Below are 15,638 nucleotides of genomic sequence, written 5' to 3'. Positions count from 1 at the left end.
GCGGCGTTTTTTGCCCGTGGTACTTGCATTAGATCTAACGGCTATGAGCAAAAGAAAGCCACAAAAAAACGCAGAAAAAAAAGCCTTAAAACAATGCAGGCAGTTCAAAATCTGCAAAAAACTCAGTGATAACTAGGCCTAATATAGTCCTCCCGTTCACAGCTAGGTTAGAAGTATTAGGCCTCATGCACACGGCGGTAGCTGTGTGCAGGGTCCATGATTATGGCACAGACGGGCAGAGGAGTGTCATTCACGGGCCGTCCGCAATCATGGACAGTGCACAAAGAAGATGTGCATTTATTACAGTAATATTCGGCTGCAAAACTACAGTCGTAGGCGTCATACACATGACCGCACTTTGGGGCCGTATATTATCCGCAATTGCGCATAGTTTAAAACCCATGCTGACCTATGGGCAAATGCAAACAACCGTGGTTTCCACGGTACGTGCATTGCCTGGAGCCCGGACAACAAAATAAATAGGACACATCACCATACTGTCCGCAATTTCGGTCTGGGCTCATTGAAATGAATGCACATCGTGTGTGTGCGCACGGTCCATGATTGTGGACGGCCCGCGGATAACACTCCGCTGCCCTTCTATGCCTTAATCATGGACCATACACACAGCTACGGCTGTGTGCCGGAGGCCTAAAAGTTATACCAATGATTTGTAATACAAAAAAGAATGTCATAAAAATACAAAACCGTGTTGATAATATATATATTTTAACAACCATCAATGAAAATAATTATATATATATATATATATATATGAGAACTATTGGGCTCGGTTGCGTCAAAGGTTGCAGTCAAAATGCGTTTCTGCAGCAAAATCACACCATTTTGCTGCGATTTTGCAAAAATCATGGCAAAATACGGTGATTTTGCCACACTTCATAGGGGAAAAAAACAAACACATTTTGACCAAGACGTGTGAACCCAGCATTTGCAGAAACTCACATTAAATTCTTCTCACCTGTGCAACATCCTCAAAATCTTCATGACGTTTTTGTAATGCCCTTGCCCTGTGAAGAGACTTTCCTACACCTGTGTGTTTACTGAGAAAAGCTTCTCCATGGTTTTCAATCCAATCCAGCACCTATAGAGAGTAATTAAAATTATAAAAAAGTATTGTAATTGCCAGGAAAAATATATATATGTACACGGTGTGCACAATTATTAGGCAAGCTAGTATTTTCACCAGATCATTATTATGCATATTTTCCAACTCCAAGCCGTTTCAACTCAACTGCTTATTGGATGAAGAATATCAGGTGATGTGTATTTGTGTAATGAGGAAGGGTGTGGCCTAAGGAGATCAAGACTCTATATCAAGGTGTGCAGAATTATTAGGCAGATTGTTTTCCTCTGGCAAAATGGGCCAAAAAAGAGATTTGACTCTGAAAAGTCAAAAACTGTTAAAAGTCTTTCAGAGGGATGTAGCGCAAAGATATTGGGGCGTGATCTCACAACCATTAAACGTTTTGTTACAAATAGTCCACAGGGTCGCAAGGAACGTGTTGAGAAAAAAAAAAGCAAGTTAACTGCCAAAGATTTGAGAAGACTCAAAAGTGAAACGACCGGGAACCCTTTATCCTCCAGTGATGTCATATTCCAGAACTGCGACCTCCCCGGTGTGCCCAGAAGTACAAGGTGTTCAGTGCTCAGAGACATGGCCAAGGTAAGGAAGCCTGAAACCCGGCCACCACTGAACAACACACAAGTTGAAACGTCAAGATTGGGCCAAAAAATATCTGAAGATGGATTTTTTTAAAGGTTTTATGGACTGATGAGAGGAGATGGACTCTGTCCAGATAGATGGGCCCATGGATGCATAAGTAACTGGCACAGAGCTCCACTGCGAGTCAGACGCCAGCAAAGTGGAGGTGGGGTACTGCTAAGGGCTGGTATTATTAATCCCTTAATGACCAGCCTATTTTAGGCCTTAATGACCAAGCCATTTTTTTTTTTACGTTTTTCCATCGTCTCATTAAAAGAGCTATAACTTTTTTATTTTTACGTCGACATAGCTGTATAAGGTCTTGTTTTTTGTGAGACAAGTTGTAATTTTTAATAGCACCATTTTGGGGTACATAGAATTTATTGATTAATGTGGGAGAAATTGTATTTTTTTTTCACAGTTTGGAGGTAGAAAAAAATTATTTACACGGAGTGAATATAGGAAAAAGCGATACTCTGCATAGTTTTTCTTTCAAGCTAAATAACCTGTTAGATTAATTCTTCAGGTTATTACAGTAGTGTAGATACCTAATAGATGTAGGTTTTTGTTTTTATTTAGTGGTGGGGGCAATACAATATATGTTATGCAAAATAATGTGTTTTTTTTTTGGACTTTTTTATATCATTTATTTAGTTATTTTATTTTTTTTAGTCCCATTAACCCGTTAGTGACCGCCCCATAGTGTTTTTACGTCGGTTACTAACGGGCCTTATTCCGATGCAATAGACTTTTTACGTCGCTGCATCGGAATAAGTAAACAGAGCAGGGAGCTGTCAAATCTCCCTGCTCTTAGCTGCCAGAGGCAGCTGAGGGCTGGGGGCGTCCCTGCTCGACCGGATGAGATCGATATTAGTATCACCCGTTTAACCCTTCAGATGCGGTGCTCAATAAAGTGCACTGCATCTGCGTGGTTTTGTAGAGAGGGAGGGAACTCACTAAGATCGCCGAGTGTCTGTGTCTCCGATGGCAGCCGGGGGCCTAATAAAGGCCCCCAGGTCTGCCTGTAGTGAATGCCTGCTAGATCATGCCCATCTAGAGCGTGGCGCACAGTGCCCATCTAGAGCGTGGCGCACAGTGCCCATCTAAAGCGTGGCGCACAGTGCCCATCTAGAGCGTGGCACACAGTGCCCATCTAGAGCGTGGCGCACAGTGCCCATCTAGAGCGTGGCGCACAGTGCCCATGTACAGAGTGCACAAATAGTGCCCATGTAGATATTGCCCAAATAGAGCCACAGTGCTCATGTAAAGTGTCACAAACCTCCCTAAATAGTGCCCCCCTGTAAATAGCACCACACTCCCCACACACCTTGTAGATCGTGCCATACACACCCAACGTGTATGTAGCGCTACACCCCCATGTAGATCGCACTTTTGGGACTTCCTCTAGGAGCGGAAACCTCAGCCAGAGAATCGCTGGTGCTCTGGCCAGGGGTTCCACTCCTGGTGGAGCCGCTGACGACACTGTCCATATATGAATAGTGAAGTTCGGGGCTTCATCTGGAGCGGAATCCCCGGCCAGAGGATTGCCCACGCTCCGAGAGGGAGCCCTTGACGTCAATGCCCATATATCGACAGAAGTCAGGGGCTCCTCCTGGAGCATAATCCCGGATCAGAGCGTTGACGACACACTGGCCGGGCAATCCGTTCCTGGAGGAGCCCCTGGTGTCACTATCCCTTAATGGATAGTGACGCCAGGGGCTCCTCCAAGGAGCAGAATACCCAGGCAGAGCGTGGGCGACACTGGCTGGGGATTCTGCTCCTAGAGGGAGCCCCAATGGCGCTATCAACAGGGATGGGGGGTGTGGTGCTTTCTATGGGGGAGGGGGTGGCGCTATCTACAGGGCTTTCCCAAGACAGGAGTCCCAGGCTAGAGATTTTGCGATGCTCTGGCCATGGACTCCATAGTCAGTCATGTCAGGGGCTTCCCCCGGGCTCAGCGCTTAAAGTAGCACTGTGCCCTGGGAGTCCTCTTGCCCTAGATCAGTTTGTTTTTTTAATCAAGTAACTTTTTATTGTAACAAAAAAGTTTTACATTTTCCACAATGCAAGTGCTCCTTCCACACAACAAGCATTACAAGTACATGAAGAAAACACACACAAGATACAGAACATAAATCCCCTCCCATACCCCCACCCCGCTACACCTGAGCATAAATCCCCCCCAATCCGTACAAATATTATGTCATCATATAATTTGGCTTCTCCCAAGCAGACATGGCATTCTTCAGCATTAGTATTAGCAATTTCATATGAGTACAGCCCCTTTATATCGCTCTACCACCTAGACAAGATTTCTAGTTATACCCCTATCTCTTGTCAATTCAACAGAAGACAAACCCGAGTCATCCAGCAAAGAAGCTCACATCTCCTTGTATTTTTTTAAAGCACCCCCTTTAAAGTATATAGGTTTTTCCATAGCTATAAGCCAGTTCACTTTGGCAATGTACTCGGACCGTGTGGGAGGTAACTCCTGCAACCAGAACTGAGCAATCAGCTTCCTCGCCATATATAGCGAACGGGCTACTGCAGTTTTAAACATCTCAGACCCCCTTAAGTCATCCACATAGCCAAGGATACACACATACGGCGTCAATATAATATCAGCAGAATACACCCCATTGACTATACTCACAACATCTCTCCAGAAAGTTTCAAGATTGGGACAGGACCACATGTGTAAGAGATCCGCATTTTGAGTTTTACATCTAATACACAAGGGACTATCGCACAGGCCAATATCAAATAGAAATTGATGTGTTTTATACACTGTGCAAAAGATACAAGTGTCACAATCTATGCGCCTCACTAAGAGCTAATCTAGGGGTGTATGCCACTATATCCTGCCATTGCCCATCCTGAATAGGACCAACATGGCTTTGACCCAAAGAGGAAATTTAGAAAGCTCTCTGTCTAACAAGTAATTATACACGGTCGAGATGAGCACCTTAGATTTCACCGTATCCCCAATAAAAGTGAAAATTGGATTTGTAGTGCATGCGAGGGTATCACCCACCGTAGTTTCCTTCCCAAGAGCATGTCTATTCTGTAAAAATTCAAAAAAAGGAGTCATTCGGCAAAGCGAACTCAGTTTGCAGATCAGTGAACAGTTTCATAATCCTCCCTTTATATAGCTGAGTCAACCACCAAATGCCCTTATACTTCCATCTCCCGAAACCCTCCAAACTTGCAACCTCCGGTAACCAGGGGTTATTCCAAAGAGGAGTGACCTGGGTATGGCCTTGAATCCACAAGAGATCCTTCACCTTCCCACAAACTCTATGGATTGCATATAAGGTGGGTAATCGTTTAGTAGGAGTCTTAAATTTACCAGTTTCCAGAGCTGCAAATAGCCTGTTGCATTGCGTGTACTGTTGTAACATATCTAGCGCAGAATCACATTCTTCCAACCCCCATCCCCTTAGGTGTTGTAACTGCACCAAGTAACAAAACCCTGGATTAGGAGCTGCCATACCCCTGTCAGTTTTACCGTGCTGTAAAGTGTCCAATTTTATGCGTACATGTCCCTTCTTTCATATACGATCTCGAAACATCCGATTAATCATCAGAAAAACCGGTTGGGGCACCCAAACCAGTGAATTGTGTAAACCGTATAGCAGCTGAGGCATCCATACCATCTTAATGAGGTTAGTTCGCCCTGTTACTGATAAGGGTAACCCACACCATGCCACTGATTTAGTCCTAAACGTAGCTATTAAGGGATCCAAATTTAAGTATTCAAAATCTGTCAGCACTGTTGATATCCGTATTCCCAAATATTTAATGACTGTAGAACACTGCAGTGGCATATGGTCCCGATCTAAGTCCACCAATGGTTCATCTATCGGGAGTAAGTCAGATTTTGACCAATTTATAGATAACCCAGAGTAGAACCCATATTGTCTGATGACACTAATTACAGTATCCAATGTTTGACCCGTATCACCCAAATATAGTAGCATGTCATCAGCGTACAAGGCTATTTGTTCCGCCAGTCCACCACGACGAAAACCCACTATTCCCGGGTGTTTTCGAATACTGGCCGCTAAAGGCTCTATAGCAATTGCAAATAACAATGGGGATAAAGGACATCTCTGACGAGTACCTCTACCCAGCGTAAACATTTCGGTCATAGCACCATTCACCCGAACACGAGCCACAGGAGACCTATTTAAAAGACGCACAGAAGCTATAAATCTGTCCCCAAACCCCATGCGTTACATAGTTACATAGTTCGTACGGCTGAAAAAAGACACATGTCCATCAAGTTCAACCAAGGGAAGGGAAAAGGGAAGGAAAAATTTCTACACATAGGAGCTAATATTTTTTTGTTCTAGGAAATTATCTAACCCTTTTTTAAAGCCATCTACTGTCCCTGCTGTGACCAGCTCCTGCGGTAGACTATTCCATAGATTCACAGTTCTCACTGTAAAGAAGCCTTGTCGCCTCTGCAGCTTGAACCTTTTTTTCTCCAGACGGAGGGAGTGCCCCCTTGTTTTTTGAGGGGGTTTTACAAGGAACAGGATTTGACCATATTTTTTGTATGTGCCATTAATATATTTATATAAGTTAATCATGTCCCCCCTTAGTCGTCTTTTTTCAAGGCTAAATAGGTTTAATTCTTTCAATCTTTCCTCATAACTTAAATTCTCCATGCCCCTAATTAGCTTCGTTGCTCTTCTTTGTATTTTTTCCAACTCCAGGGCATCCTTTCTATGAACTGGAGCCCAGAACTGGACTGCATATTCTAGATGAGGCCTCACTAATGCTTTGTAAAGTGGCTGTAAAGGATCTGCCAGGCACTGCGGGGTTAACTCCCAGAACTAATCAGTCAGCACCTGAGAATACTTCCCTGAGACTGACTCCTGCTTCCACCATTCAGGCTGGCAGGCTTAGGAGTGGGAGAGCCTATCGTAACCTGGCCAGACTCAGCTAGCTCCCGCCCTCGGTCTATTTAAGCCTGCACTTCCTGTCCCTCGGTGCTTGTTATTGCTTTGGTTTCCTTCCTTGTGGTTCCTGGCCCAGCTACAGCTCCTGCTATTTTTGATCCTGCTCCATACCGACCCTGGCTTACCGACTACTCTTCTGCTTTTCGTTTTGTACCTCGCACACTCCTGGCTTGACTCGGCTCGTTCACCACTCTGGTTGCTCACGGTGTTGCCGTGGGCAACGGCCCCTTTTCCTTGCTTGTGTTCCTTGTATGTTTGTCGTGTTTGTCGTGCACTTACTGAGCGCAGGGACCGCCGCCCAGTTGTACCCCGTCGCCTAGGGCGGGTCGTTGCAAGTAGGCAGGGACAGAGTGGCGGGTAGATTAGGGCTCACTTGTCCGTCTCCCTACCCCCTGCCGTTACATAATAACAAGCCAATACCTAGTCTACCCCTGGTCCCTGACACCACTATGGATCCCCGTGAGACCCTGGCTCAGCAAATGCAGGGTCTCTCCCTACAGGTCCAGGCCCTGGCTCAGAGGGTCAACCAGCCTGATGCTACCCTGGTAGTTCCCCGCACCGCACCTCTTGAACCCCACCTCAAGTTGCCCGACCGGTTCTCAGGGGACCGGAGGACTTTTCTCTCCTTTCGGGAGAGTTGTAGGCTTTACTTTCGTTTAAAGCCTCATTCCTCAGGTTCTGAGAGCCAGCGGGTGGGTATAATTATGTCCCGGCTCCAGGAAGGGCCCCAAGAGTGGGCCTTCTCCTTGGCTCCTGACGCCCCTGAACTTTCCTCCGTTGATCGTTTCTTTTCTGCTCTCGGACTTATTTATGACGAGACTGACAGGACTGCCTTTGCCGAGAGTCAGCTGGTGACCTTAAGTCAGGGTAAGAGACCTGTTGAGGAGTATTGCTCTGACTTTCGGAAGTGGTGCGTAGCTTCTCGGTGGAATGACCCTGCCTTAAGGTGCCAGTTTAGGTTGGGTCTGTCGAATGCCCTGAAAGACCTGCTAGTTAGCTATCCCTCTTGTGACTCCCTAGACCAGGTTATGGCTTTAGCGATACGACTTGACCGACGTCTCAGGGAACGACAACGTGAACGTTTATGTGTTTTCTCCTCCGACTCCCCCATGATGCCTCCCGAAGCTCCGTTGCTTCGTTCCTCCCCGAAAGATTCAGAGATACCTATGCAACTCGGGGCCTCCGTGTCCCCCCAACAACGTAGAGAATTCCGCAGGAAGAATGGTCTCTGCTTCTACTGTGGGGACGACAAGCATCAAGTGAACAACTGTCCTAAGCGTAAGGTTGCAGCCAGAGAACTTCCGCGTCTAAGTGATCATCGGGGAGGTCACTTGGGCGCACAGGTATTTCCCGTAAATATGAAACGTACTAAGATCTTGCTTCCCTTTCAGGTCTCTTTTGGTGGTAGGTCTGCTACCGGCAGTGCTTTCGTGGATTCAGGGTCCTCTACTAATATCATGTCTGTGGAATTTGCTATGTCCCTTGCTATGCCTCTTATTGATTTGCCTAAACCTGTCCCGGTAGTGGGTATCGACGCCACTCCTCTTGCTAATGGTTATTTTACACAGCATACCCCTGTTTTTGAACTCCTTGTTGGCTCCATGCATTTGGAGCAATGCTCTGTACTGTTGATGCAGGGATTATCGTACGATTTGGTGCTAGGTCTTCCCTGGTTGCAGTTGCATAATCCTACGTTTGACTGGAATACTGGGGAGCTAACCAAATGGGGTAATGAATGTTGTACGTCATGTTTTTCTGTTAATTCTATTTCTCCCCCTAAGGAGGCGAATACGCTACCCGAGTTTGTTCAGGACTTCGCTGATGTTTTCTCTAGGGAGGCCTCCGAAGTGTTACCTCCTCATAGAGAATACGATTGCGCTATCGAATTGGTACCAGGAGCTAAGCTTCCTAAGGGTAGGATATTTAATCTTTCTTGTCCCGAACGTGAAGCTATGAGAGTGTATATCCAGGAATCCCTGGCCAAGGGTTACATTCGTCCCTCTTCTTCTCCGGTAGGTGCTGGCTTCTTCTTCGTGGGGAAGAAGGATGGTGGTCTTAGGCCATGCATTGACTACCGTAGCCTGAATAAGGTCACGGTAAGCAACCAGTATCCCCTTCCTTTGATTCCTGATCTCTTTAATCAGGTTCAGGGGGCCCAATGGTTTTCTAAATTGGATCTACGGGGGGCGTATAACCTTATTCGCATCAAAGAGGGGGATGAGTGGAAGACTGCGTTTAACACGCCCGAAGGCCATTTCGAATACCTCGTCATGCCCTTTGGGTTGTGTAATGCCCCTGCGGTCTTCCAGAATTTCATAAATGAGATTTTGAGAAATTACCTGGAGATTTTTCTGGTAGTGTACCTTGATGACATACTGGTGTTTTCCAAGGACTGGTCCTCCCACGTGGAGCATGTCAGGAAGGTGCTCCAGGTCCTTCGGGAAAATAAACGGTTTGCCAAAACCGAAAAATGTGTGTTTGGGGTACAGGAGATTCCATTTTTGGGTCAAATCCTCACTCCTCATGAATTCCGCATGGACCCCGCCAAGGTTCAGGCTGTGGCGGAATGGGTCCAACCTGCCTCCCTGAAGGCGTTACAGTGTTTTTTGGGGTTTGCTAATTATTACAGGAGATTTATTGCTAACTTCTCGGTCATCGCTAAGCCCCTTACGGACCTCACTCGCAAAGGTGCTGATCTCCTCCACTGGCCTCCTGAGGCTGTCCAGGCTTTTGAGGTCCTTAAGAAGTGCTTTGTCTCGGCCCCGGTGCTGGTTCAGCCCAACCAAATGGAGCCATTTATCGTGGAAGTTGACGCCTCTGAGGTGGGAGTGGGGGCTGTCTTGTCCCAGGGTACCAGGTCCCTCACCCATCTCCGCCCCTGTGCCTACTTCTCCAGGAAGTTTTCGCCAACTGAAAGTAACTATGATATTGGCAACCGCGAACTCTTAGCCATTAAATGGGCATTTGAAGAGTGGCGCCACTTCCTGGAGGGGGCTAGGCACCAGGTAACGGTCCTTACCGACCACAAGAATCTGGTGTTCCTAGAATCTGCCCGGAGGCTAAACCCGAGACAAGCTCGATGGGCGTTATTTTTTACCAGATTCAATTTTTTGGTTACCTATAGGGCTGGGTCTAAAAATATTAAGGCTGATGCACTGTCGCGTAGCTTCATGGCCAGCCCTCCTTCGGAGGAAGATCCTGCTTGTATTTTGCCTCCAGGTATAATCATTTCCTCGATCGATTCTGATTTAGTCTCTGAAATTGCTGCTGATCAAGGTGCAGCTCCCGGGAACCTTCCTGAGAACAAGCTGTTTGTTCCCCTGCAATTCCGGCTAAGGGTACTTAGGGAAAATCATGACTCTGCACTATCTGGCCATCCAGGCATCCTGGGTACCAAACACCTCATTACCAGAAATTATTGGTGGCCTGGGTTGCCTAAAGACGTTAAGGCCTACGTCGCCGCTTGTGAGGTTTGTGCTAGGTCCAAGACTCCCAGGTCCCGACCAGCGGGCTTACTGCGTTCGTTGCCCATTCCCCAGAGACCTTGGACACATATCTCCATGGATTTTATCACCGATTTGCCTCCATCCCAAGGCAAGTCGGTGGTGTGGGTGGTGGTGGACCGCTTCAGTAAGATGTGCCACTTTGTGCCCCTCAAGAAACTACCCAACGCCAAAACGTTGGCTACCTTGTTTGTCAAACACATCCTGCGTCTCCATGGGGTCCCTGTCAATATTGTTTCGGACAGAGGGGTACAATTTGTTTCATTGTTTTGGAGAGCCTTCTGTATGAAGTTGGGGATTGATCTGTCCTTCTCCTCTGCCTTCCATCCTGAAACCAATGGCCAAACGGAGAGGACTAATCAGTCTCTAGAACAATACTTAAGGTGTTTTGTCTCTGACTGTCAATTTGATTGGGTCTCTTTCATTCCCCTCGCCGAATTTTCCCTTAATAACCGGCTCAGTAACTCGTCTGGGGTCTCTCCTTTTTTTTGTAATTTTGGGTTTAATCCACGGTTCTCCTCCGTTTCACCTGGTAGTTCCAACAATCCTGAGGTAGAGGTCGTTCATCGGGAACTGTGCACAGTCTGTGCTCAGGTTCAGAAAAACCTAGAGGTGTCCCAGAGCGTACAAAAAACTCAGGCTGATAAAAAACGTTCTGCTAACCCCCTGTTTATGGTCGGGGATCTGGTGTGGTTGTCGTCTAGGAACTTGCGTCTCAAGGTTCCGTCCAAGAAGTTTGCTCCCCGGTTTATTGGGCCGTATAAGGTCATTGAGGTCCTCAATCCTGTCTCCTTCCGGCTGGAGTTACCCCCGTCTTTTCGGATACACGACGTGTTTCATGCCTCCCTCCTCAAACGCTGCTCCCCGTCCTTGGCTCCCTCGAGGAGACCTCCTGTTCCCATCCTCACCCCGGAGGGGGTGGAATTCGAGGTGGCCAGGATTGTGGACAGTAAGATGGTCCAAGGCTCCCTCCAGTACCTGGTCCATTGGAGAGGATACGGGCCCGAGGAGAGGACTTGGGTACCCGCCCGGGATGTTCACGCTGGGGTATTGGTCAGGAGGTTCCACCTGCGTTTCCCCAGTAAGCCAGGTCCACTTAGAAAGGGTCCGGTGGCCCCTCATAAAAGGGGGGGTACTGTAAAGGATCTGCCAGGCACTGCGGGGTTAACTCCCAGAACTAATCAGTCAGCACCTGAGAATACTTCCCTGAGACTGACTCCTGCTTCCACCATTCAGGCTGGCAGGCTTAGGAGTGGGAGAGCCTATCGTAACCTGGCCAGACTCAGCTAGCTCCCGCCCTCGGTCTATTTAAGCCTGCACTTCCTGTCCCTCGGTGCTTGTTATTGCTTTGGTTTCCTTCCTTGTGGTTCCTGGTCCAGCTACAGCTCCTGCTATTTTTGATCCTGCTCCATACCGACCCTGGCTTACCGACTACTCTTCTGCTTTTCGTTTTGTACCTCGCACACTCCTGGCTTGACTCGGCTCGTTCACCACTCTGGTTGCTCACGGTGTTGCCGTGGGCAACGGCCCCTTTTCCTTGCTTGTGTTCCTTGTATGTTTGTCGTGCACTTACTGAGCGCAGGGACCGCCGCCCAGTTGTACCCCGTCGCCTAGGGCGGGTCGTTGCAAGTAGGCAGGGACAGAGTGGCGGGTAGATTAGGGCTCACTTGTCCGTCTCCCTACCCCCTGCCGTTACAGTGGCAATATTACATCCCGGTCCCGCGAGTCCATGCCTCTTTTAATACACGACAATATCCTGCTGGCCTTTGAAGCAGCTGATTGACACTGCATGCTGTTATTGAGTTTATGATTTACAAGTACACCCAGATCCTTCTCAACAAGTGAATCCGCCAGTGTAGCTCCCCCTAGGACATATGATGCATGCAGGTTGTTGGTACCCAGATGCATAACTTTACATTTATCTACATTCATCTGCCAAGTGGACGCCCAAACACTTAGTTTGTTTAAATCTGCCTGTAATTCATGAACATCTTCCATAGTCTGAACTATATTGCATAGCTTGGTGTCATCTGCAAAAATAGAAATAGTGCTATTAATCCCATCCTCTATATCATTAATAAATAAGTTGAATAGTAGGGGTCCCAGCACTGAACCCTGGGGTACACCACTTATAACCGGTGACCATTCAGAGTAGGAATCATTGACCACAACTCTCTGGATACGGTCCTTGAGCCAATTCTCAATCCAATTACAAACTATATTTTCTAAACCTATAGTCCGTAATTTACCCATTAGGCGTCTATGGGGGACAGTGTCAAATGCCTTTGCAAAGTCCAAAAACACTAAATCCACAGCGGCCCCTCTGTCTAGACTTCTGCTCACCTCTTCATAAAAACTTTCCATAAAAATTCCCACTTTATACTGTCAAAGGCCTTGGCAGCGTCCAAGGAGCATGTTGCACGTTTCCCAGGATTATCCACTGGGATCTGTAAGTTCAGATAAACCAGTCTAAGATTAATGGCTGTAGACTTCACAGGTATAAAACCAGTCTGATCTGGATGTATCAGAGAGGTTATCACCCTAGAAAGACATACGGCCAAGGACTTTGCAATAAATTTAACATTAACTGGTAACAGGGAGATTGGTCTGTACGAATCCGGCAGAAATAGATCCTTTCCAGGTTTCAGCAGTACCACTATTATAGCCTGTGTCAGACTCAGGCAGAGATCCCGTCACCAAAGCTTCTCCAAATACCTTCAATAATTCCAGAAGCAATACATCCCTGAATTTCTTATATAATTCTACCGGTAATCCATCCAGCCCTGAGGCTTTATTATTGGCTAAAGAGGTAGTAGCATTTTTTTTTTTTAACTCCTCCAAAATCAAAGGGGCCTTCAAGAAATCTCTATCCTCATCCGACGAGATATTTAGATGCGCATCAGAAAGAAACTGCTGTATCTGGGCACTCGATTCTGTCAGTCTAGACCAGGGGTCTCAAACTCGGCCGGGTAAGTGGGCCGCATATAGAAAAAATGGGAAGTTGACGAGCCGCATTACTTTAAAATTTGATACCATACAAAATTATTGTTAATCAATTAGTTATTTGAGGTACTAACACACTATATTAATATAATAATAATACTACAATACTATAATAATACCGCTAGGTTTAAAATTTGAGATATTTCTCCACGTGCTTATTTCAACAATCCAGCTTTCCAGTTCAAGTGTCACTAAATGCAGTCCGGCGGCTCAGTTAGCACACGTCAAGATTGGGCAGCCCCTTTTTAGATAGTGCAACAGTGCCCTTGGTGGATGCTGCCACAGTGCCCTCTGTGGATTCTGCCGAAGTGCCCTCTGTAGATGCTGCCGCAGAGTCCTCTGTAGATGCTGCCGCAGAGTCCTCTGTAGATGCTGCCGCAGAGTCCTCTGTAGATGCTGCCGCAGAGTCCTCTGTAGATGCTGCCGCAGAGTCCTCTGTAGATGCTGCCGCAGAGTCCTCTGTAGATGCTGCCGCAGAGTCCTCTGTAGATGCTGCCGCAGAGTCCTCTGTAGATGCTGCCGCAGAGTCCTCTGTAGATGCTGCCGCAGAGTCCTCTGTAGATGCTGCCACAGAGTCCTCTGTAGATGCTGCCACAGAGTCCTCTGTAGATGCTGCCAGTGTCCTCTGTAGATGCTGCCACAGTGTCCTCTGTAGATGCTGCCACAGTGTCCTCTGTAGATGCTGCCACAGTGTCCTCTGTAGATGCTGCCACAGTGTCCTCTGTAGATGCTGCTACAGTGTCCTCTGTAGATGCTGCCACAGTGTGCTCTGTAGATGCTGCCACAGTGTCCTCTGTAGATGCTGCCACAGTGTCCTCTGTAAATGCTGCCACAGTGCCCTCTGTAGATAAGGCAACACACCCCTAGATTATGCCACAGTGTCCTCTGCAGATACTGCCACACACCCACTTGTAGATCATGCCACAGTGCCCTCTGTAGATGCTGCCACAGTGCCCTCTGTAGATAATGCAACACACCCCTAGATAATACCACAGTGCCCTCCGTACATGCTGCCACAGTGCCCTCCGCAGATGCTGCCACAGTGCCATCCGCAGATGCTGCCACAGTGCCCTCCGCAGATGCTGCCACAGTGCCCTCCGCAGATGCTACCACAGTGCCCTCCGCAGATGCTACCACAGTGCCCTCCGCAGATGCTACCACAGTGCCCTCCGCAGATGCTACCACAGTGCCCTCCGCAGATGCTACCACAGTGATGTCAGGGGCTTGCCCAGAGCTGGAGTCCCGGAGCAGAGCCGCTTCTAGCACTCTGCCTGGGATTCCAGCTGTGCTCCTGACATCATTGTCCATATATGGACAGAGATGTCAGGGGCAACCCCAGAGCTGGAGTCCAGGGCAGAGCGCTAATAGGCTCTGCCTGGGACTCCAGCTGTGCTCCTGACATCACTGGGACTACTGCTCTGGGGAAGCCCCTGACATCATTGTCGATGTATGAACAGAGATGTCAGAGGCTTCCCCAGAGTCCCAGAGCAGTGCCTATACTAGCGCTCTGCCCGGGACTCCGCTCTGGGGAAGACCCTGACACACTGTCCATATACGGACAGCGATGTCAGGGATTTCTACAGAGTCCCGGAGCAGAGCCTATACTAGCGCTCTGCATGGGACTCCGGCTCTGGGGAAGTCCCAGACATCGCGTGTCCAAACATGGACAGCGATGTCAGGGAATTCCAGAGAGACCCGAAGCAGAGCAGATACTGGCGCTCTGCCCGGGACTCCGCTCTGGGGAAGACCCTGACACACTGTGGAATTCCCTGACATCGCTGCCCATATATGGACAGTGTGTCAGGGTCTTCCCCAGAGCGGAGTCCCGGGCAGAGTGCTAGTATCGGCCCTGCTTCGGGACTCTGTCCATATATGTGCAGCGATGTCAGGGAATTCCACAGTGTGTCAGGGTCTTCCCCAGAGCGGAGTCCCGGGCAGGGCGCTAGTATAGGCTCTGTTCATGGACTCTCGAATTCCCTGACCTCGCTGCCCATATATGGACAGAGTCACGGAGCGGAGCCGATACTAGCGCTCTGCCCGGGACTCCGGCTCTGGGGAAGCCCCAGACATCGCTGTTCATATGTGGACAGCGATGTCAGGGAATTCCAGAGTCTCGGAGTAGAGGCGATACTAGCGGCTCTGTGTCCCGCGGGCCGCAGATGACAGCCCCAGGGGCCGCATGAGGCCCACGGACCGCGTGCTTGAGACCCCTGGTCTAGACTGATACAAATTCTTATAGAAGAGATAAAACACCTCCAACATCTGTGTAGTTTCAGACACCATATTCCCCATAGAGGTATATATAGATGCCACATATGAAGACCCTTCCTGTGATTTGGCAATGCTAGCGAGCAGATGACCCGCCCTAACCCCTTCCTCAAAATGAAACGGTCTAGAGAAGTATCTTTTATTCTCCACCTCTGCTAAAAGATATGTCTGTAG

At 48.1% G+C, this 15,638-nt stretch overlaps 1 protein-coding gene across 3 annotated transcripts in view; it reads right to left on the bottom strand.

Moving 5' to 3' along the window:
• TRIO (trio Rho guanine nucleotide exchange factor) overlaps positions 1–15,638 on the bottom strand; it is a 539,453-nt gene that overhangs the window by 375,442 nt on the left and 148,373 nt on the right. For all 3 annotated transcript variants that reach the window (XM_075826894.1, XM_075826893.1, XM_075826892.1), the window contains exon 10: positions 980–1,102. In XM_075826894.1, the coding sequence (XP_075683009.1) occupies positions 980–1,102 (123 nt within the window). The remainder of the gene's footprint in view (positions 1–979; positions 1,103–15,638) is intronic.

This window comes from Rhinoderma darwinii, chromosome 5 (genome assembly GCF_050947455.1).
Source record: "Rhinoderma darwinii isolate aRhiDar2 chromosome 5, aRhiDar2.hap1, whole genome shotgun sequence".
Lineage (NCBI taxonomy): Eukaryota > Metazoa > Chordata > Amphibia > Anura > Rhinodermatidae > Rhinoderma > Rhinoderma darwinii.
Note: the sequence above shows the minus strand (reverse complement) of the source record. Positions and strands in the feature narration are given on the sequence as shown.